At 30.8% G+C, this 25045-nt stretch overlaps 4 protein-coding genes across 4 annotated transcripts in view; 3 read left to right on the top strand and 1 right to left on the bottom strand.

The window, feature by feature from the left end:
* LOC123303080 (E3 ubiquitin-protein ligase Rnf220-like) overlaps positions 1-640 on the bottom strand; it is a 104279-nt gene extending 103639 nt beyond the window's left edge. Inside the window, exon 1 of the mRNA XM_044886180.1 lies at positions 586-640. The gene's annotated coding sequence lies outside the window, so the exon portion shown is untranslated. The remainder of the gene's footprint in view (positions 1-585) is intronic.
* Positions 641-1200: 560 nt separating this feature from the next.
* Positions 1201-5102, top strand: LOC123303079. Its single transcript, XM_044886178.1, has 4 exons — positions 1201-1282; positions 2318-2494; positions 3437-3529; positions 4786-5102. The coding sequence occupies exons 1-4, from the start codon at positions 1201-1203 to the stop codon at positions 5100-5102; spliced, it is 669 nt and encodes a 222-aa protein (XP_044742113.1).
* Positions 5103-5567: 465 nt separating this feature from the next.
* On the top strand, positions 5568-9050 carry LOC123302662 (pseudouridine-5'-phosphatase-like). The gene is made up of 4 exons (XM_044885704.1): positions 5568-5755; positions 6754-6972; positions 7153-7385; positions 8846-9050. The coding sequence occupies exons 1-4, from the start codon at positions 5701-5703 to the stop codon at positions 9023-9025; spliced, it is 687 nt and encodes a 228-aa protein (XP_044741639.1). The 5' UTR covers positions 5568-5700; the 3' UTR covers positions 9026-9050.
* Positions 9051-11481: 2431 nt separating this feature from the next.
* Positions 11482-17453, top strand: LOC123302645 (beta-1,3-galactosyltransferase 5-like). Its single transcript, XM_044885682.1, has 4 exons — positions 11482-11804; positions 14944-15315; positions 15482-16012; positions 16613-17453. Exons 2-4 carry the CDS (start codon positions 14946-14948, stop codon positions 17008-17010), a joined length of 1299 nt encoding a protein of 432 aa, XP_044741617.1. The 5' UTR covers positions 11482-11804; positions 14944-14945; the 3' UTR covers positions 17011-17453.
* The last annotated feature ends 7592 nt before the right edge of the window (positions 17454-25045 follow it).

The following is a 25045-nucleotide window of genomic DNA, read 5'->3' as shown; positions in this document are numbered from 1 at the left end:
ACGTCCTTAAAAAACTAGGACCCCCTTCAACTTGTTTTGGCAAAATGTGGACTTTTAGGTTGGTAATTTTTTTAAAAATTTAGTTCCTCTACTTTTTCCTCTCAAAACCGTAAATGAAAATCAATTTTCGTGCTCATTTTCAAATTGGTCTCATTTTTTTTTTGCACTATTTACCCGAATTCCACACTTTTACCCGTAATTTTAACCGTAAGATTACCTACACAGTTTTATCAAAATATACGCGTTACGGGATAAGTTAAGCTATTCTTTTTTTAAATTGTAAAGTAAGTGCGCCTCTTTTTTTATGAGAACGCCGTTTCTATAACCAAGACTATTTTTGGATCAAAATATATCAAATTGATAAAAATCAATAAATTGAAATGAATTTATTGAATAAAATATTTCTGCGAATTTATAATCTGATAAAGTTATATTTTTCAATAAAATAGGGCCTTATTTAAATATCGCATTGTTTCCAGTATTAAAATTTATCGATTGAAATCGATTTATATTCTAATATAAGTTTAAGTTCGTCCAAGCAGAAATCAATTGTTGCAAAAAAAAAAACAAAAAAACGCAAATCACCTTGAAGAAAAAATTTACGAATTTTAATATTTCACAAAACACATAAAAAATTTCGTACAACCCAGACAAAAATTTTTTTGTACGAAATTTTTCTCAAAACATAAAATTCACAAATTCACCGTGTTTGTTTTTTTTCACCTGGGAAAATTTTGTTATTATGCACAACAATTAAAAGTCATTGCGTCTATATTTTTGTTTGTATGGTATTGTTGAGCGTCTTGACGGCGACGGACGTTTACCTAGAAGACGCACTCAGATAAGCGCGTGTTAAACTGACAGCTCTCGATCCTTTGAGAGGATATCACATTGTGTATGGCGTTGAATAAACCTGCGTACGCAGCACGTGGCAATTGGATCCGCCAGTAGGTTGGACTTGAACGAAATAAGACAAATGTATTTTATATACCACCTTTATGCCACCAATTATTTAGCTGATTACACAAAATTCATTGGAAGCCAGCCCTGGTCCAAAACAAAAAAAATAAATAAATAAACATTAACTTAGCCCATAATACGTGCGACATACAGTCATTTAATGTAACGGCACTTTGACCCAATTTCGCTTTTTATAAATTTCAATAATCAAAACAAATTTTTATTTCAATTTTTACAATCATGAACAATACAAGTATTTGCACTATCGTTTTCGCTCTTCTGGCCATTGTGATTATAACAGTTCAAAATTATCAATTTCAAGGTAATTATCTATCATCCATAATTTGCATTCTAACATTTTTATCCAAAATAAATACAATTTAAATCGGTTATAACAACATTAACGCGTTTCAATCGACAGTCGTTATAAGCGATATGTACACATTTTTGATATTAAAGTGAAATTATGTGTATATTTTATATAGTATATACACATGTTGGTCGTTATTTCTGACTAATTTCAATTATAATTGGTCGTTATAACCGATATATGTGTTAATAATATCCAAAATAATGTTTATTCAACTCGAATTAAAGTTTATAGGATTCAAAATTGTATTATGATGTAGTTTTGTTTAACTAAAAAAGTGTATACATATATATACCAAAAGTGAGTTTTTTTACCAGTGTTGGTCGTTATAACCGATATGAGGGCTAAGGGTTTCAATGAATATTATTCGCTATAACCGATATGATGTTATAATCGATGTTGTCATAGTCGATAAGGATTCAGGCGAGATCTTTCATTTTCGTCATTATAAGCGGCTCGTCATAATAAACGATTTTGACCGAAATTGAATTTTGAATATGTTGTTATTCTGATCATATTTCAATAAAACCATCAGCGAAAAAATATTTAAAGTTTGGTTTGTAAGGAAATCGTACACAGAAAAAATTGGTTTTCCTGACTCGAGAATAAAAAACATTTAAATATAAAAACTACTTTTTTAGGGACAAGCTTTTAATATACTAAAAAAGTAGAAAATAATTTTTCTTATGAATCATTTATATAATACTATTTTTAAAGGCTGTTAAAAATGGTTTTCTTGACTTAAAAATAATAAAAGATAGACGAAAATTTGCTTCAGGCAAGAAATAATTTCTACAAAATTTCTTCTCGCTGCAAGAATATTTTTGTCTTCCATTTAAATTCCAGGAAAAATTGTCTTGGTTCAAACAAATATTTCTTGTGTCAAGAAAATTTTTATGGCCAGGAAATTGACCATAATTACATTCGACTCAAAAATTTATTTCATTTTTCTGTTCAAATTTATACCACTTTTATTTTTATTTGCAGATCTAGAAATTTACGAAGTAAAAACACGTTTACCGATCAAATTTGAGTTAGTTGATCAATTGAAATTTCGAAAAACTTTGTACTATTTGGGCCGATCGAATGGATGTACATGCCAAGATTTAACTTGTGGATGTTGTGCAGGAGTTAATATTACACAATTTAATTTTGATCGTGAAGGTATTCGAATTCATTTTTAAACTAAATTTTACTTTTCACTAGTTCACTTGATTGACTCAGACCAGACGAAATTTTACTGAAGAAAGCGAACGGCCCTGTTTAAGCCTCATTTTGACATATTAATATAGCTTGTGTCGATATACGGTTTTTGGAATATGTTCAAAATTATAATTTATAGATTTCAAAAATTTTTCAACTATGACAACCCCCCCCCCTGGCTTCAATCATAAACGCAACGTTAATATTTTACGCCTTCAATATCTGATTTATCTCAAATTTGTGAAAAAGCTAGATTTGCAATGTTTTTTGAGTTTATTTTTTCGCCCATGTCTAAAAAGATCTACTGGAATATCAAAGGGTCTTTTGTAGCAAAATTTTGATATCAGAAAATTCCCAACTTGTCTTTTTATACCCTGTACATGTAAATCAAGGTATATTAAGTTTAGTCCATTTAGTCATAAAATCACCTAATTAGTCCATTTCCGGTTGTCTGTCTGTCTGTCTGTCGCCACGATTACTCAAAAACGAAAAGAGATATCAAGTTGAAATGTTTATTACTCAGGACGTAAAAAGTAATTTTGAGTACGTAACTGAGCAAGCATGGATCAATTGGGTCTTTGGTCTGTAAGACCCACCTTGTAATTCGTCAGAAATAAAACAAAACTGTTTACCCGTTCGTAAACTGTTTACCCGTGAGGGCATAAATTAGGACAAAATTTTGGTGTCAATTTTCTCCAAAACTATAAAAGATAGGTAGTTAAAAATTTGCAGGTAACTTCAACTACTAGTCTGTGAAACATTCTCGAAAAACGAAAAAAATTTCAAGAAAATACGTCTAAAAATTTTTGCTAGTAAAGTCTGAGCTCGATTATACAATTACGAGTAATTTGATACCTGAGTGAAAAAATGTTTTGAATGATTGCTTGATTATTTTGATTTTAGGGTGTATGAACTTTACCTACAGTCCATGTAAATTTGACGTAACAATGAACATGTTGTGGAACGAAGAATCAGTTTATACGAATAAGTTTTCTGGTAAGTTAAGTGCCATCTATCATTTTACACATGAACTAACAATCACAAGAAACTATAGTAGTAAGAAACTATAGTCCACTGTCCAGTATCTTCAGTACTATAAGCAATCAAATCAATTTTAGAATTTGTATTCCTTGATAGTTAGTAGAGATCCTTAATTCGGTGATTCGTACAAATTTTCCGTTAAAGTTTTCATGTCTTCATTATCAAAAATTTTAGGGGAAGCGCATAACCGTAAATGTTTTCTCCAAAAATCGAATGTAAATTAACGAATAAAAACTTTAGAATCAACTTTTTTGCGAGGAAAAACTTTATCATTTAACTGTTTTGCGCCACGCTGCAGCTTTCTTGAACGTTTTTCAATAAATGGTTCTTGTCTAGGATTATTGTTGTGTTGTACATCTGTTTGATAGATGTCAGCACATATTATAAGATCTATTTATGGATACTTTTAGTATTGAGTTCAAGATGTTCACTCTAGATGGCTATCATCAAATATTTGTATATTATTGGAATGGAACTTGCCACAATTGTTCTCTCTGGATTCATTCTGGTAAATGATAGTTCAAAGTCCCTTGATCACAATAAACACAGTTTTCGGGCCTCTTACGAGGCAAAATGTTCAAGGCAAAGGAAGAACTCATAATAATGTTAATTGTACAAAAATTAATCGGTAATTGAGCTTCAAAAGTTTTCATCATGAAGAAAATTTATCACAGATTCTATTTATGCAAAAAAAAAAAACTCACGGAGCTTTCCAGAAAGAAAACTTCAGTTTTTGACGCTTTTTCGATATTCTTAGAGTTTTTATTTACATTTACGTCATACAAATTGCCTAGTTTACGATATTTTTAGAGCATTTTTTTACATATACGTGATACAAATTGCCTAGTTTACAATATTTTTAGAGCATTTCTTACATTTACGTCATACAAATTGCCTAGTTGATTAGTCACGTGACAGCCGAACCACTTTAATAAAAATGAATAAAAATGATTAAAATGGAGCAAAAAAGTCAATGTTTTTTGAAGTATCTTTTAATTAAAATTGAAAAAACCAACAATATCGATTTCAACTCGATGATTGTCTGATCTGAATTAAACCGCTGTTGTCTTGACAACACTTCCAATCCAAGAGTATGTTGGAGCAGGACATCTTCAATAAAATTAGCCTAAAAGAATCAAAAACAACAAATTTACAAACATGGTATTTAAACAACTAAGTATGTTTATTGTTATACCTAAATCTTGTTTTAGCTCAAAATCCACCACCGCTATGTATGCCAATACCAATTCCATACGTTCCACAAGCTCAAGTGGATTTTTGTGTGAAAATGTTTAACATCCACATGCCAGGCCAGAATTTAAATATGTGTATGGACATGGAGATGCGGGTACAAAAACAGCGATTAGTTGTATTACATTTTAATTGTATGCGTTTTGGACAAGATGGCATTGCTTTAACACGACCAGATTCTGAATGTCCTTTATCCAGTTCGGAATCTAATGAAGAGGACAGTACTTCACAACCAGCGGCTGATATTTTTGATCCTGTTACAGAAACAAGACTTTAAAATTTGTACAATTTTCATAAAATTCCAATAAATTTTTGTTTTTTAATTTTTTACAACTTTTTTCGAATTTATTAGAAATCTTTTGGCCACTCTATTCGATATTTTATCAATGTTCAAATCAATAATTTTTTTATGGATAGAACGTGAGGTGGTGGACCGACCCAGACATAATAAAAATTTTTATTGCTTGCGGCGTTAAACATGTTTCAAATTTAAATTTTGGAACCTAACAAAAATCACGAATTCAAAATAGTTCTCATTAAAAGGTCATTTACCTTCAAAATCTCTCAAATACTACACATCTCCAACTTTCCTCAATGAAAATATGACTAACTAGTGTTCAAGCTCCCGGACTATAGAATTAATGATCGATAGAGATAATATTTAAACGATTTAACATGAATTTTGATAAAAAAGAAATTCGATCTGTTTATATTTTATGTGAGTTTCCACAGTTACTTATAGTTTAACGTTTTACAAATAAATATTTCGCATTAGTATTTAAAAATCAGCAGTGGTCAGTTATCACGTTATCAGTCATCAGTAATCAGTAATTACTTAATCAATATTAGTGTCAGTGTTTTTTTTAAAAGTTATAATGCCTTACAAAAATGTTCAGTATGTTATTTTTGACATAGACGGATTACTTTTAGGTAGGTAAAGGTATTATAAGTTTAGTTATATAAATAGAATATACCAATTAATCGCATTTCGATGGTTGTTAAAAAATTAAAATATCTATGAATTCAAAAAGGTATTTTTCTAAACAAATTCAATTATTTAAATTCAAACTCAAAATATTTAATGCAATGATGATGCTTCTTAATTCAACTCGAGTTTAGTTTTAGTACGGATTACGGTGTTGCGTGTTGCATCATTTTGAAATGTCACCTTGACATGTGTTGTTAGTCTTAGAGTAAGCAGGCTATTTGCTCGCTACTTGTTACTTGATAGTACAGCCAAAATTACTTATAGCGACATCGCCTATAACGACTAATTGGTTATTAGGAGCATTACCAGCCAATGGTACAAAAAGATGAAAGTATGGAGAATAAAGATAAGGAGAGCCATCTTAAATAGAGGTTAAAGTAAAAAAGTGTCCAGCTGAAAAAATAAAAAAACAGTATAAAAAATGATAAGAATGGCGCTTGTGTAGCAAAAAGTAGATCTTTATCTTACTCTTATTATTCTCTTTTAAAACTTACACTTTTGCTACAGCAGCGCCACCAATTTTCTGCTGTTCGGTGGACACTTTATATGTAGAGATAGTTCTCCTTATCTATATTCCCCATAGATGAAAGATACAGAATTGTAATTGTAATTGTAACTAGGGGCTTGTAAATTGTAACAGACAAGATGGAACATCAAAAGGTCGGTTTGGAGAACCCCTTCAATGTCGTTATAAAAGGTTTTGACTGTATTATATTAAACACCACTTGAATAGTTTGATGCAACAAAACGGTGCTGTGCAGTGCTGTCTTCATTCAAACTGAAAAAGGTTGCGTTCCAAATCACTAGTTATAGGCACCGTACAAATTTGGTTTTTGCAATAAAAATAATTTATTATAATATAAAAAATTTATGATGACAATTTTATTCCAGTACACAATTTTCAATTTTAAATAGGTTTTTTTGTAAATTAAAATTTTAGATACTGAAAAACTATATGAAGAAATTATTGATGAAGTGTGTCAGCATTTTGGTGGAAAGTACACTGAAATATTAAGGCAAAAGATTCTTGGACGTAAAGAACAAGATACTGCCACAATTTTAATCAAAGAATTAAATTTATCGTGTTCAGAAGATGAATTTTCTGCATATTATCAAGCAAGCTATGTTAAAGGCCTCGAAGCTGCTGAATTAATGCCAGGTTCATTTTGTTTAGATTATTTATAAACGTATTTAATAGTTATTCACATCTGCCATTTTTGTTTGTCTATCCAATATCTTGGAACCAATGACTAAATTGATTCAAATCCTTTTGCCCTTTTTGAAGCCTTGTTAGGTAGCCGAAAATCCACTATTCGGTATAATATTCATATATTTGTAGGTGCTGAGAAATTGATTAAGCATTTATCCGCTCATAAAATACCAATAGCTTGTGCAACATCCTCTAGCAGTCTTAGTATTCCAGCTAAAACCAAAAATCATCAAGAACTATTTAAATTAATGAATCATGTTGTGAGTGGTACATCTGATCCCGAGGTCAAAGAGGGTAAACCGTCACCAGATATATTTTTAATATGTGCAGCACGCTTTCCTGATAAACCTAAGCCAGATCAAGTTAGTATATTGATTACCCTATTTTGTATTTAATAGCTATATAATTTTTAAATTTCGATAAGACGGAGTTTACAATCAGCGCCGCCAAATTCAGATAAGCGAACTTACAAGTGCCGAACGTATATGAGCCCATAGAAAGCATTGCCCGAGATCCAGGGTTAAGTCTCGTTCTCCTATAGTCACAGTACATTGTGATGTATAAAATTTGACAACATTGCAATATTTATTTTGACATTTTACGATCAATTGATAATAACATAACCTCAAAAAAAGTATTTGAAAATTTTAATTTTGTAGTCTTTTTGTTATCAATTTTATCAAATAAAAAATTTCACAATTTTCAAATATAAGAACATGGCGTTAATCAGTTAGTGGCATCTAAATCGAAAAATCTAACGACATACTAAACATATGGCTTTAAAAGACAGTGGCGCATCTACAAAGTACAGCGGTCATGGTCAGTAAAACTTGTGTGGTATCCTGAGTCCTGTCCTGTTAGTAACAGTATCTTTGGAATGCGAATGGTATCTTTGAAAGATAGCTGGAAGGTGGCATACTGGAATATGAATTTCTCTGTTGTTATGAAGAGGCCGTAGGCGTATAATTTCCATCAATTAGTGTAACAATTCTTTTGTTTCACATAACATGACAATCGATTATTTTATGTAAAAAAAAAAAACAATAAAAATATAATTTAAAAACTAATACCCGACTACACACACAAATATTGAGGAAGATTAAAATCTTGATTCCCTTTGAAAGTTAAAAATTCGTTTCAAAGCGTGCAGATTTCAAAAAAATGAAAAAATAATTTTCCTAGAAAACTTATAAGCATTAAGTAGGGTATTAAAACAATTAACTCGGTTAGTTGTTATCTTCACTTCGTTTGATACCTAACACGGTACATTTTTGTTTTTAGTTCGTAACTATGTGGCTTATTGTGCGCTTACAATTCAGTGGTTTAGGCATTGCATATATATGGTGCTAAAATGATGATCCTTCTTTTTATGTTTTGGTAGTCGGGTAAAGATTAAGTATATTTTATAAAGAATTGTGGTATAAAATGACCTTGAATTACAAAACAAACCACATTTGAAACGTAATTATCAATATGATAGGTTGTACGATGATAGGCTCATTGTACCTCTTATTGTTAAAGACTCCTAGCCTAGCCGCTAGCCACCTAACACTGACTAACTCGCTACCCGCTACCCGCTACTTAGCACATACATGACTATGACTACAATCGTACAACGTGTTATAAACTTACTCATATCTGATATCACATTCATTTACCTCTCTAAGACGTTTAATAACAATTATTAATTACTAACTATTTACACAAATTTTAATAAAAATTTATTTATGTTCATACACTACCGAGTGTCACCCACATCCAACATTATATTTGTATATGGAAGTTATGTGAGTTTTTAATGTTTTTTTATTTTTTACTGCAGTGTTTAGTATTTGAGGATGCTCCAAGTGGTGTTCAAGCAGCTTATGCGGCCGGTATGCAATGTGTTATGGTGCCAGATCCTCGAATACCAGACGATGATCGTAAACTTGCAACGTTGGTTTTAAAATCATTGGAAGATTTTGTTCCCGAGGAATTTGGATTACCACCTTACAAGAATTAATGTTTATAATAATTTTTTTTCATTTATAAAATATTATATAATAAATTTTTTGAAAATAATTTCTATTTAGTTTAAAGTCACTTCGCGTCTCAATGAAGATCAAAAACGGTCTTAGTAGTCAAACTTTTAAAGTATATCAAATTCCATGATTTCCCCCTTATTTAAAAGCTTATCGTGTTGGCTTATATCGAAAAATAAACTCACGGTCTGAAAATGTACCGCTTAGGAGAAAACAGACTATAGAAATAATATTAGGTTTATTTCTCTTCATTATGTAATTTGTATACCATATCTGTAATAAAATAGCCTATAAATTAATAAAAAGTAAATCATTATGTAATTTGTATAACATATCTGTAATAAAATTGCCTATAAATAAATAGAAAATAAATCACCATTGATATTTTGTATTATTAAAAGGTTATTAAATTTTTATTGAAAAAAGAACAAAAATTATACTTTTCCGCTTAAATTCACAGAATTCATATCTTTGCCCGGAGACAGGAGATACACCTAGAGAACTGGAGACTCCGGCCTAGAACTGAAGACTCCGGCCTAGAACTGAAGTAATGGCAACCCTACTCCCTTTGTATTTTTGATATTATATTAATTAAAAACCTATACATTTTTAATTTTTTATTGAACGCATGCAAGGTCAAGTGATTGGTTTTATTATTTTTTTTTTGAATACCTAACTCTAACTCTTAAGTCATATAAAATTATCTCATTGAATTTTTGTAAGTACTAATAATAAACAGATCTTTTCAGATCGATCTTTTTTCTCATTAAAAACGCGCTTTGCTATGAAATTTGATATTTGGATGTAATTGCATTAAAAATTTTAATTTTATTAAGGGGTCTCTCACTCTATCTGTATCTTTTTTTATTAAGTGGAAACATCTTCCATAAATATTGGGTGATGGGGAAAATAGTGCAAATAATTTATTCTAGCTTTTATTCAAAAGTGTAGTGCCATAATTTTGTTGTTGGTTTTTTCACTAACATTCAATACTTTCTGTACAGGGTACTTCAACATTTAAATCGGTCAATTGTTTGTTTTCACTTGTTTTAAACTATAATTAATTTCTTAAAAAGTTTTTGATCAAAATCAATTGTTACTTTCTTTACTTATTTTAAATTAGCTCATCAGTTGATTAGCTGATCATCGATCAGATAGCCAAATTTGAAAAGCAAGTGACATACTGTAATTTACTCAGATTTACTTTTAGATTACTTTCAACTTAATTTGAGTTGGATTTAAGAAAAAAGTGATATTTTTTCGAATCGAATTTTATTCCAGAGTGCATCCAAGCAGGATATTAGTTTTCTCCCTCCTAGACGAATTCGTTTGAGCGTCAGGAAATTTAGAGACATCAGAGACCAATTCTGTCAAGATCTTCGTGTTCAGCGACCCCAAAAACCCCCGAGTAATGAGTTTGGACTAATTATATAACGAATTTCTCGAAAACTCCAGGAGGCGACGTAGATACCGCTGCACCACGTGCCTATGGGATCAATTCTGTCACGATATTCGTATTCAGCGACTCCAAAAATCTTCGTATAACGAGTTTGGACTGATTATATCACAAATTTCTCGAAAATTCCACTAGACGACGAGAAACCGTTTACTCTGAGCACCAGGTACCTGTGAGACCAATTTCATCACAATATTCATGTACAGCGACCCCAATAAATTCCGGGTAACAAATTTGGAATCATTTTCATCACTATTAACCGAATTGTGAATTTAATATTAACGGTCAGTTTAAAATGCATATTAATTATGCTAATTGCATATTTTTAATTTCTTTTAAATCAGATTAGGTCGCAAAATTTCCTGAAGTTCTAACGAATCGAATGCCAAAAACAGCATTCAAATTCGAAATTTCTTATAAATCAGATTAGGTTGCAAAATTTCCTGAAGTTCTAACGAATCGAATGCCAAAAACAGCATTCAAATTCGATCTACTGCTCAAATTTTTCGAACTTTGATCTTTTTTTGTGTTTCGTTTCTTCTTCCATTGACTAATTCTGAGTATTTGCTATTTTATCTATGGTTGCATCTGATGGCCCCTCTTAATAATACTGAATACTCTGTATACTGTAAAAGTTTGACTGTCTGTGACTGTACCCAAGAGTAGGAGTACAAAAGTTTTCAAGTTGGCATTCGTGTCAAATCGTCAAATGAGTGTATTAGAGAAAAAAAATTCTTACGTATTCGCATTAGAAATTCATATTTAAAGTGAAAAATACCAACAAAACCCATTCAACTTGCCAACAAAAAAAAATTTATAAAATCAAACTCAAAATGTAATTTTTGTTTATATCAAAATCGATTTAAATAGAAATTTTATTTTTTAATTTAAATTTTGTTTTATTTGAAATAAAGTTAAAAAAAAAACACCATTTGTTTGTAAATAAAACTGAAGTTTGATTTTGATTTTGTTTTATAACCTAAAAAACAAGGAAATAAAAAAGGTGAAATTGAGAAGAGGAGAGTTAAAAAAAATGATTGCTTAATAATTATAAAAAGTAATTAACTGAAAAGATCATCATTTAGTTTTAGTACTGTAAGTACTAACTCGTAACTAATTATTTATTTAAAATTGTGTATGGCTAAGTTTCTTGATTATGGGTCTGCCTATGCGTAATTTTCAAAATATTTCTTTGTGGAGTTTGTGACGAATTTTTAACAACAATTTTCATGGTATTTTTCATCTGTATTTGTGATTTTTATGAAATTCATTCCAAATATCAACAAAGCTGGCTCAACATACAGGTAAGCGAAAAAATAACACTAATTAATTTTTATTTTTTTTTTGGAAACGTTGCAAGTATCTCATCAAATAATTTTTATTACTGTTAGAAATTTGCGCGTGCAAACTTTTGATGATTTATTATACTCAAGGCAATCAAATTTTTTAATTACTACTCAATTTTTAGCTGTAAAAATTTGTTTTATGGGTTTTTAAATTTTTAGTAAGGTCTTGTTATTCACGATTTTTTTTTCAATCACCTTCGATTATTTACGCTTTTTATCTTGATGAAAACATTGTTTACGGATTTCTTTTGGTGAACTTTCGTAAAAGTAAAAAATGCTTTTTTTGTGGATTAACTTTAGGACTATTTGGGACGTTCCAATCTGATTCTTGGATGTTCCAGCTTCTTCACAATTATCGAAAGGAAACGAGATAAAGGCTCCCCGAGATAAATCATTCTGGAAGCTTTGGAGTTTTCTCCTGAACAGAAAATTCTGTTAACAAAATGTCCAAAATTGTTCACAGATTGGGCCTTCGAAAATACTTTTAGATAAAAAGCTGTAACTTAAAAAAGGTATAAATTAGCCTAAAGTTGATCATTTTAGGCTACTTTATTAGGGTGTAACGCTTTCAAAGCTCTCAACTTTACTGAAATTGGAAAAAACCGCTCAAGTTTTCGAACTTATCCAGAAGAAAGTGACTTAAAATTAAAAAAATCATGAAGTTTCGACAGTGAATCGTTTTTGATATGTTTCCTGATTTAAAAGGACAATAAAGTTATTATTTATTATTAAAAATGTTTAAATGTCATTGATTTACTCCAAAACAATAAAAACTTTGTGTGAACTCCACATAACCTCTATATATTATGTACCTAGTGTGTTTTGTTTATAAGTAAATTGTATAGGTCTGGGATAGCTCCCAATAGATGGAAAGATACTATTACATCCAGCGTTGCCAACCCAAAATCTGTCTAAGTGGTAGATATGAATTGAAAAGTTGGTAGTTTTAAACAAATACTGCTTAAAAGTTCTATCTTAGATCTAGTTACTTTGAATTACTCAATGTTGGTAATCTACCAACTTTCTATTCTAAGAATACTCAAAATTGGTAGATCTACCTTAAAGTTGGTAGAGTTGGCAACGCTGGTTACATCTACGGTGATTCGTCTACGGTAAATTCAAATATAAATATTCGACTTAATGCTAAGATGTCAGAAACTTTTATTATGACGTCATGGCGTGCTATTTTCTTCTCTTTCTATTTCTACATTTAAATCCTCCATATTTTCGTAGTTTTTCATGTTACGCACAAATTGATTTCACGCGATATTTCGGATCGATAAAGAATGTCGTTTGAGATAATAAAAAAATTAAAGTACAAAGGCCTATTATGGGCCCCTTGTTTTAATCGGATTTTGATGGTGATGTCTCAGTATTCGGTACACAGCCTGTATACTTGCATAATTCAATTAAACCAATTAGTTGCAGTTAATTGCAAACTTTTTGTATTGTTTGCAAGTATTTGCAATGTTTATCAATTTTTATATAATAAATTTAGTATTTAACGCCTTGCCTTGGTGGTCTGGCCTAATTTACAGTTAGCTAGGGTTGCCAACTCTAGAAAAATTAAAAATTCTTCAAAGCCTCCGTTTTAAAAAAAAATTTTAGTATTTTTATACCCTGTATATATGAAATATATATCAAGGTATATTAAATTTAGTCCCAAGTTTGTAACGCTTAGAAATATTGATGAACGAACAAAATTTTGGTATAGGTGTTCATAAAATCATCTAATTAGTCCATTTTCGCATGTCTGTCTGGAAACACGATAATTCAAAAACGAAAAAAGATATCGAGATGAAATTATTTTCACTTGTTCCATTGTTTTCCAGTCTTGAAAACAACCGGTTTTGCATTTTTACAAACATTCAACTAATCCGATTGTGTTTTGATAATTATATATGAGTTAAATCCGGAGAATTAATGCCTTCGGCCCAAAACGGAAGAGATGGCAACCCTATTAAGTAGTAGCTATAATAAATTAAAATTTCTAACATTGCTTGCTTATCAACGACTATAAATTTTATTGATTAAAAATAAAAATTTTAATGTTAGGATTTTTGTTATCTTAAAAAACAATAGAATTATCATTGCTGCTACCTGCAACCTCATCTAAGTGCAAATAAAATTCTTAATTACGTACTTATCTAATTAGTTGAAAATCGGTCTTCGCTTTACTGCATTCACTGCATTGATAACATTTTTGGACCATAAAAAAGTCATTAAAATTTTATATTTGAAATTAATAAATATATTTATTACCTTACGTTATGAAATGAGTTTTACCCAAATCGAATAAACGTCCAAAATCGATCCAAAATATCGTTTTTCTCTGAAACTACTATCTCAATCGCCAAATGAACCCGATTTTTGAATTTATTAGGTCAAAATTACCTTATAACCTGAGTTTTATCCAAATCGGAAACGAAAAAATTTTTCTCGATTTTTCGAAATTTTTTGAAGGGGTACCCCTTAGAAAAAATCGAGAAAATCGAAAAAAATTATCCGTTTCCGATTTGGATAAAACTCATATTATAAGATAATTTTGACCTAAAAAAATCAAAAATCGTATTCATTTGGTGCTTGGACCAGTAATTTCTGAGAAAAACGACATTTCGTATCGATTTTGGGCGATATCTCAAAAATTACTGGCCCAAATGTTCAATAAACCCGATTTTTGCATTTTTTGGGTCAAAATTACCTTATAACGCGAGTTTTATCGAAATCGGAAACGAAAAAATTTTTTCGATTTTTCGAAATTTTTTGAAGGGGTACCCCTTAGAAAAAATCGATAAAATCCAAAAAAATTATCCGTGTCCGATTTGGATAAAACTCAGGTTACTAGGTAATTTTGACCCCAAAAATTCAAAAATCGGGTTCATTTAACATTTAGAGGAGTAATTTTCGATAAAATTTGTTTTTTTAGTCTTCGGATATCAACTTGGCAGTTCTTGTGGCGCCAGGTTAACCCAATGGTTAATCCGTCATTGAAAACTATTTTTATCCAAAAAAAATTCCTATTAGAATTAGAATTTGATAGCAGAACAGTTAATGGAATGATCGACTCTTAAAAAAAATTAATTTCATTGTATTTCAGGAATGGTGAGACTGCTCCGATCGACACAAGTACTTTTGGCGGTGCTTTGTTTCGTATCAGTTGTGCTATGTCTAATGATTTATTTGCCAACACGATTTATTTCGACCGCGCCAACAGTTATTCAACAGCACGCAAGTCTTTATTTAACTGGAACGTCAAATGTTACCGAAGACATATCCACGTTACACAATAACAATGGATCAGCGATTTCATCTTACTCAAAGGCGCAAACAGTTGGAGTGCCAGCAGCGCACGAGCCTGTTGGAGTTGCAGGTGGAACCGGTCTTGTTCCCATTACATTGTCAACGCTTACAAATGTATCATCTACATCGGCTAAAGCCAAATATTCAGATGTACAATCATCGACTGCAGGTAACTAAACATTTTCCTTCAAAAAATCTCTTGAAGTGGTCACAAAACCGTGAAAATCGGGAATTATCAGGGACTATTCCAGCCATGTCGGGGCCCCTAGGCAATGCAAATCTCTGGGGCCCCTATAAGAAATAATCAATAATCTAATAATCAATCTTTTTTGTAGCTATAAAAACGGCTGAAAAAGTTGAGAAAGCTGAGAAAGTAGCGGTTGAACCAAAAAGTAATATTCAATCAATGATACCAGACAACACAATACACGGAGTATTAGCAAGTAGCATCTACGAAGCGGGACACACGGATTCGAATCCAGGACTATGTCCCAAACTGGGTGCAAATATTCATCTGTTAGCATTAGTAATGAGTGCACCAAATCATTTTACTGCACGTCAAGCAATCCGTCAAACATGGGGCCATTATGCAATGCGTCGTGACGTTGCTATTGGATTTTTATTAGGTGCAACGCAAAACGATAAAAAACTGGAAGTGGATTTAAATGTGGAACAACAGTTGTATGGTGATTTAATTCGTGGACGTTTTATCGATACTTACAATAATTTAACATTGAAAACCATTTCGATGTTGGAATGGGTTGATAATTTTTGTCCAAAAACAAAATTCGTACTAAAAACCGATGACGACATGTTTATAAACATAAATAAATTACTTTTATTTATCAACAAACACACCACAACAGGTAAATTCACCCCCCGCTTTTATAACATCTAATTTCAATTCATTTTAATTAAAAGGGGACACTAGAGATGCTCGCTAGGATTGCAGAATACCCTGGAAGTAGTGGGGGGAAAATTAGATATATTCATAAACTCGTAAAGTTTGTTCTGTGGATTATGAAACGGATTTGTAACGCACTCCCACCCTTCTCCACTAAAATTCGAAAGTATTTTTGATGTTATCTCGAAAACTACTCCTCCAAATGTTAAATGAACCCGTTTTTTGAATTTTTTGGGTTAAAATTACCTTATAACGTGAGTTTTATCGAAATCGGAAACGAAAAACTTTTTTCGATTTTTGCCAATTTTTTTAAGGGGCACCCCTTAGTAAAAAATCGATAAAATCGAAAAAAATTATCCGTTCCCGATTTGGATAAAACTCATGTTATAAAGTAATTTTGACCCGAAAAAAACAAAAATCGGGTTCATTCGGCGATTGAGCTACTAGTTTTTTGAGAAAAACGATATTTCAGGTCGATTTTTGACGTTATCTCGAATAATACTCGCCCAAATATTAAATGAACCTTGATTTATGAATTTTTAATGTATTTCGTGATTTCCAGGTGCATGTAAACCAGTGATTTATGGACGTTTAGCAAAGAAATGGAAACCAATCCGTAATGCGAAATCAAAATATTACGTTTCGCTACAACAATACAGCTCACCAGTCTTCCCAGATTTTACAACAGGTCCTGCATACTTGATGTCAACATGCAGCGTACATGACTTGTATGAAGCCGCCCTCAACCATACATATTTAAAGTTAGAGGATGTGTTCACAACCGGCATTGTGGCACATCAATTAGGTATTAAGCGCGTTCACGCTTATGAATTTTTAAATAAACGGATTGCATTCAATCCGTGTAACATACAAAAAGCAATTAGTATCCATATGGTTAAATATAATGAACAATTTGATCTATGGAAGAAACTATTAGACGGCAAAACTAAGTGTAAGTAGTCACTTAGTCAGTCACTATCAACACTAAAAACTAACTCTAACCTAACTTTAAGTAGCTTATTTTATAAAAATCATACGTTTCGATACCAACTTGTATTCGTCATCAGTATCAACTATCAATTTTATTTTTATTTATACAATTACATCTAAGTAATTATTGTCTTATTAGGAACGAGCTAATTTTGATGAATAAAACACTATGGGACATCCGGTTGGAGCTATGTTCCTATCGTATTTTCGTATATTATAAATGTAGCGCTTACTTTTTTATTCACATGTTCAATTTTGTAAGATCATTAACAATTAATTAAATGAGTCTGATCTTTAGTAACTTCTAATTACTGTTAATAGATGGCGTTTTTATAACCCTGTATTTATGTAATATATATCAAGGTACACTAACTTCAGTCGCCATCTTGTTTTTTAATGAAAAATCCACAAAATTAGCTCCCTAAAAACATTAATTACTTCGTGATAGCTATCTTATACTGATAATGACTACATTGTAGCTCGAAATGAGTGTAAAGTCGAGTTTTTTTTTTTAAATTTTATTTTTTAAATATTATATAATCTTTTATATAAATCGTTTCGCTGCGTTTTTCATTTGTTTTTTTTTTAAGCTAGAAAAAAAAATGGATGAACAAAATAAAAATTAAATAAAATGAATAATAATTTAAAAAAATGATAAAAATATATTTTTACACTCAATTTAAAATTATTAATTATTGAGCAATATTTCTCCAATCAGAATTATTGCTTAAATTAATATAGAAATTTTTCAATTGTATTTTACTCAATGTATTTTTAGGAATCCTCTCAAATCAGAGATGAAACACTAATCGAAAATCTAGGTACGGATTTAGAATTTACTCGACTGCTCAATTTTTATCCTGACATGTTTTATTATACACCCCGCTAAAAATTAAAACGCGACAAATACTAAAATTTCGTATTCTGGGTATAAATCGATAATTTAAATTACAGTGGAACCTCTTTAATTCGGCAAACGTTTTGCAGGACAATGTCGAACTGTCGGATTATACAGTATTATCTAAGACCTCTTATAGTCTGGAATTTTTTATCAAAATTGCAGGGGGCGCCGGATTAAGGGTGTTCCACGATAAACGTCATTCAAATAAATAAAATAATGGAACAAAAAGTGTTGCGTTTCTATTTTTTCGGGTTGCATATCGAATAGATTGTCTCTGATCTCTGATTTTGAAGGATGCCTGTGTATTTTTCTCTGAAAGTATTATATTTTCCGCATGGTGACATTATTAATTTTAAGGCATTGGTATATGTTTTATTTTTTAAATTGTAAAATTTCATGAAGTGTTTTATGGTCTCTTCAAAATGATCATTTAGTCGAGTACGAACAGTGACGGATTAACCATTGGGCGAACCTGGCAACTGCTTAGGGACCCAACAGAATTATCAAAAGAGAAAAGACAAGTTTGTTCGAAAAGGGGCCACATTGTCTAGGGGCCCTGACATGAGTTAATCCAGCACTGCAGTACGGATATACGGATATTTAGCTCAATGAATCGATCAATTCGATCCAATCCAAAAGATAAAAAGACGTTCAATTAAAACAAAACTATTCCAAAAAAGATCAAATTTTAATTGATACTCGATATTTGTGATTTTCTTTTGGATAGGATCGCTTAGAAATGTAAGCTAACGCAACGCAACCGAACCAAATCGAAGTCGATTTTCTCGTAGTCGTATCTATATTATTTTTTAAGGAACAATTAATATTAAAAATGATTATCAATTGTTGTAATTTTTTATTTAAAAAAAATGGGTCAAAGTTCACAGTTTAGAACTAACAATAAGCTTTTATAATTTTAAGTTTAATATGTTTACAGTTTACATTTTTATGACGTCAAGTGAACTAGAAATTCTACTATAATTCTATTCTCAGTGGTAAAAACAAAAGTTGTCATGCAAATTTGAAAAGGTGTTCTAGATTTGCATCATAATTTTTTTTGAATTCCTGTTAAAATTAGTTGGAAAACCTCAATCAGGTTCGAAGGCCCTATTTTTGATAAATGTATAATAAAGCTATAAAATCACCCCTTAATAATTTGTAAACAGAATGAAGGTGAAATTTTTGAAGGTCACATCAACAAGAAAATTCTAAATCTAGTCTTTTTAACTCTAAATATTATCTAGAATTTCTAGCTTATTGCTAGCTCATTTAAAATATCAATGCGCCTATCTTGGCAATCTGGTCGTTGCGTACTTTGTACTGCATATCAGGCTGTCTTTTGTTTTCATTCAATTGAAAAATTTCAATTGTTTCCAATCATTTAGACAGCCTGTTGCGCAGTACAAAGTACGCAACGGCGCCGCCCAGATAAGCGCCTTGAATTCAACCACGGTCGCTTATAGCTCGGCATAGGAGGTTTCTTGTCCTTAATATATATGTTCTTGCATTCGACCATGCTCGTCTGCCATTTTGTAGTGCTTACATAATCTTTCATTCTGTTACACCAACAAATTTTATGTCGATTGTCGAGCTTTTATAACCCATTCTAATATTTATGATATTTATGATGAATATTTAGATTCACACGATAATACTACCATTATCTGGGGATGCCCCAACACTGGGTAGTTCGGCATGAAATCTAAATCGATGATAAGTGCGAAGTTTAGTGTGTAGTTTCCTCCAGAAATAGTTTTGGACTTTAAAATAAACAAATGGCCGGACAGTCGACTTGATTTAGAATTAGTTTATAGAAAAAATCATTCCCAATATTCATTTGTCAACCCAACCCAATCCAAGTAATGAATCCTTAAAAAAACAAAAACACTTCAAAAAAAAAAAGAAAAAAAATGGTTCTATAATTTTTTTTAAAAATGTATTAGTATTATAATTTATTTAGGAAGAATTTTGATTTTGGATCAAAATTTATGGATTTAAAGTATAATGTATTATATAAATTTTGTATTCGGCCATTTTTGAAGACATTGCTTGATCATCTTACATATATTTTGTAAAACTGTTCTCAAATTCATTGAAGGCTTTCTCTAAATGACACTGGTTGGGCGGCTGGCATTTTGAACGCCTGGACCTGACAGTGTATCACGACTATTGCAGGAGCTGCCATAGTGTGGAGAAAGAGAAAGGATGTGTCATCTTTTCTATCACTGTCCAGATCCTGTCATGAGGAGATGGACTTATTTGAGCCAGCCTCTCTTTGACGACCTCTCTTTCCTAAAGTCCGTTGACGTCAAAGCACTTCTACTGTTCTTAAACAGCTCTAAATGGTTCATGGAGCTGTCTCCAACCCTTTTTCGGTATCACAACGGACCCCATGATCTAAGTGTATCTCACCTAAGGACAGCCACTCTAACCTACTCTAAATGACCCCACAGCCCTCAGCTCTACACAAAAATATTTTTAGGAGTACTTTTATCAAATTATTTGCTTTTTTTTTTTTTTTGTTATTCATTGTTCTTTTTGGCTTTTAAATTCCGTTCTATTTTTAAATGATTGTAAAGTAAGCTCCTAATGAATTTTGAAAACAGTTGATACAGTAGGTAAACGACTAGAAAGCGATTTTATTTGTAATGAGCTCAAAAATGAATGCGATGCTTCACATGTGTAATTTTGAGAGTTCAAATCTCAAGAATACATTTTTATCTGTGATTTGTGTCCATGTCCATGTCCATATGTCCATGATTACTTCATTAGTTCTCTTTTTTTTTCTCTCAAGCTGCTAGATAAAGATCAAACATTTTGTATATAACAAGATATTTTAGAGAGCTTTTTCTAATTTCCCCTCCTCTATTCTTGATTAACTCTTAGACCGTAGACTAATCCTAGAACTTGAACACATAGGCGTCCAAATTTCAGATTTTCCTGGGGTAATAATTATCCTCCCAGTGAGAAATTAAAAATTTTTATTTGGACGCTGTTACCTATGAGTCAAGAGATTTTGCAATCCGTTAACGGACCATAATTTCGTATCATGCAAGTGATAAATTGGGAAGGTAAATTTTAAAAGAGTCTCTCAATATCTTATAATTTTAGTTTCATTTCATTTCAACCTTTATTTTCAATACTTTTTCAAATTTTGTGTTTGCCAAAGTAAAAAACGATTTTGCTTCGGGATGCAAAATTAATTTTGATTACCAAATTTCCCCCTACAAAAAAAATCATAAAAATATATAAAAAAAAGGGTAGCTAAATAATTTTTTATTATATTTTCATCGTATTTAAAACAAATTTTCCATGAAAATTTATTGAAAATTTCAAGGTACCTTGAAATATTTGTCTTAATTTTTAAGTACGTTTTTTTATATGAAACAACTTTCCGAGTTTTTTTTTTGTTTTTGAAGCGAAACTCATTTAATTTTATTGAAATTTATTTCGATTGGAAAAACCATCTTATCCTGTTCCTTCTCTCTTTATTTTCAAAAACCGAGACAATCAAATTTTATTATTTTAATCAAAAATTTTTGTATTTAATTATTCTTAAATTAAAACTGCGCATCGACGATTTTTCTTGGCGATTTAGAGACGAATGTTTTTACAAATTATCGATATTTCATTCTCTGTAATCTAGTTTTCATGAAACCGCTATTTTTCTTAGACGAATTAGAAACGCATTTTTATCTTCATAAATTAATTTTCATAAAATCTTGGGGAAAAAATTCAAATCGAAGACTTGCCATGAAAATGATTTAGCGATGGTTTTGGGTCTCGGGAGGGTGCCAAGTTGATTTACGAAGACTAAAAAACAAATTTTTATGAGAAGGGCCATTCACAAGGGGGCATCAAGTTGATTTACGAAAACAAAAGGGAAAGGGGGGCGAAGGCAAAGGGCTTTCTGTGAAACTTTTTCAAATCGCCCCCAAAATTTTCTTCGGATCGTTCTGATCACAGAGACAAGTTCGTTTGTTCGGAAGAAAGGGAAATTTTTCTGGACTGATTTAGATTTTAAGATGAGTTCACTTAATTTTAAAATTGTCGATGCGTTGTCGAAATTACAAATTTTGGAAAAAAAAATGTGTTGTTGCCATATTTTGAATCAGTATTTTTAAGAGTATTATTTACCCAAACTTTTCTTTCTTTTAAAAATAGTTAAAGGGTTTATAGAAACTTTGGAAAACATGATTAAACGATCACAAATCACGGAAAATATCTCCTAAAACGAATATGATGTTTTTCAAGGTCAGATCCATAAACTTTTTAATTAAAATGTATTTTTTATAAAGACTTTTCACATGATATTTATTTTTAATTTATGATTCCGTTTAGCAAATAAATTTGGTGTCGAAATTTTCTATGTAACTTGCATTTGATATATGAAAAAAATACCTCGAAATCAAAAAAAAAAAAATAATATATATATATTTTCATAGATCATTAAAATTATAATCAAGTAAAATTTTAGTGTGGAAAAATTCGTGAAAATATTTGTAAATATTTTTTGTAAAATCAAACATCACACACGCAAGGAATTGTTAACCAAAATTTTCCTAATTTTTACAATATTTCATAAGTATTAGGCGATGGATTTTCTTTGTTTTTTTTTCTGGAAGAAAATTCAATTTGCAATTTTCTTCACAGGAAAAAAAAGAAGTAAATCCTTTTAAAAAAAATATACATAATTATATTTTTCATCGAATAAAAAAACCAATTGTACTTTTTTTGTGTGCTTTTTTTCTCGAGATTACATTCCTCGAATGATATATAGTCAAAATCGGTTCTAACGACATTAAGGGCAACCACAAATACGGTTTTTATCTTCTGGGAAAACCTTTCAGCTTGTTTTTTGATTGATGGGCTTTCTTTTTTACTTCGAAAAGGATAATTTTAGTAATGCAACCAGGACTGTTGGAAGTTAAGGGCAATTTAGAATATTGGGGGCCTCTTGTGGTTAGGTTTGGGTATACACGCTATTTTACAAGATCCTATGAATCGCGGGAGCCTGGGCAATTGTCCAGAGGGTTCTGAATATGACTCTAAAATAATTTTCAAAATCTTGTCTGAATCGATTTAGGTCAGATTTTGTAACTATCTGTAATTTGGTCCAACTTAAAAGATAGGAAGGGGGGGGGGAGAAAGATGAAAGTTTATTTCCGTTTTATAATCCGTCGTTTTTGAATCCACTACTCAAGCAATTTTAAAGGTTTTCGCATATAGAATGGTAAATTGTCAGCAAATAACATGGGTTGTATTTTATTTTCAAAAAAGTTAGGGTTCCGTTCTTAAAAATGTATGAAATTTTGTACGAAAATTGGGTATAGGTGTTCATAAAATCACCTAATTAGTCCATTTTCGGTTGTCTGTCCTTCTGTACGTCTGACAGTGGACACGATAATACTAGGAACGTAAAAAGTGAGGTCGAGTTTGTAAATGAAGAACATTGGTCAATCGGGTCTTGGGTCCGTAGGGCTCACCTTGTAAACCGTTAGAGATAGGACAAAAGTTTAAGAGTAAAATATGTTCCTTATTAAAAATTAAACAACTTTTGTTTGAAATATTTTTCCGTTAACATCAGTGTTTACTCGTGAGGGCACAAATTATATAGTATGGGAATCTAAGAGTGGCTATTTTCCTTTACTTACATGATTCCGTATTCAACCCTATCTATACATGGTATTTCAACAATCAGCTCGGTCAATTGTTTGTTTCCACTTATTTTTAAAATTGATATTGCCCAGCGAACACGACATTCATTGACTGTTAAGCGATACGAAGTTCGACGGGTCAGTTAGTAGTATATATATTGGTTGTCCCTTCTACGGTCTCTTTTTTTTATAAATCCAGTACAGACTTTAGTTTCTGATCAAACAAATTTAACAGTAAATCCACTGAATTTTTGTGGGCCTTATTTAATTGGTCGTTAGAATCGATTTTGACTATAATAATATGATAATTTCCTCGAATCATTCATTCCTATTCAGAATTTTCAGCAATTTTTTTTTTAATTTTTAAATTTTAAATTGATTTTTTGTTTGTTTTGTTTATGTTGATGTAATAAAATGTACTTAATCTTGTGTCTTGTTTTTAAGTTCTTAGAAATTTTAAATTTACTTCGAAATTAATTTCTTTTTTCATAGTTTTGTGTGTTTTATAAAATTTAAATTATATTAAAAAAAAAAAAAAGACATTTTATTTAAATTTAATTTTATGTATATTTTATTTTATTTTATAGTAAAATTTAAATAATTATTTTACGTTACGTCTGTCTCTGTTTATCAATTTATTTTATTTTTATTTTTTTTATGATTTTATTTTAAATTATTTATTATTTTAATAAATATTCTTGTTTTATGTCTCACTTCTATTTTATATATCTTATTCTTTTTTTTTTTAAGTTATACTTCTTAAGAAGCGTTATAAAAAAATTATGGAGAGTAGAGATAAGGAGAACTAACGCTCTATATAAAAAGTGTCCATAGAAAAGCAGCAAATAAGGATGGCGCTACTGTAGCAAAAGTGTAAGTTTTAAAAGAATTAATAAGAGTAAGATAAAGATCCTCTCCAGACAGGATTGTGATGAGAACTTGGTTAAACCAAAGGGTATCGTATTTTATACCGACGGATCTAAGTTGGAAAGGAGGATAAGTTGTGTAAGAAGCGATGCCTCATCCTCTCTGTTCCTGTTCAGCTCTTGTCACGAGGAGGTGGGCTCAATTGAGTCAGTCTTTCTTCGACGATCTCTTCGACATTAGGTCCGTTGACACCAAGCACTCCTTCTGTTCTTAAACAGCTACAAATGGTTTCTGGGGTAGTGGGCCAACCTTTTTACGGTATTAAAACGAACCTTATGGTCTAAGTGTGTTCCATATCAGGACAGCCACTCTAACCTAACCTCTGAAAGTGATGAGAGGGGAATTAATAATAACTGGAGTTTCAAAAATTATTTTACAAAAAAAAAATTGTATTTATTGCCAATAAAATTTGTAAAATCGTAAAAGCATTATTTAAACAGTCTAAAATTAAAAATTTATATAAATTATATTTATAATTTTCTTTTTTCCATAAAATATGAACACAAAAATGTAATTAGAA

The sequence above is a fragment of the Chrysoperla carnea genome, chromosome X (assembly GCF_905475395.1).
Source record: "Chrysoperla carnea chromosome X, inChrCarn1.1, whole genome shotgun sequence".
NCBI lineage: Eukaryota > Metazoa > Arthropoda > Insecta > Neuroptera > Chrysopidae > Chrysoperla > Chrysoperla carnea.
This window is presented reverse-complemented; position numbering and strand designations above follow the sequence as displayed.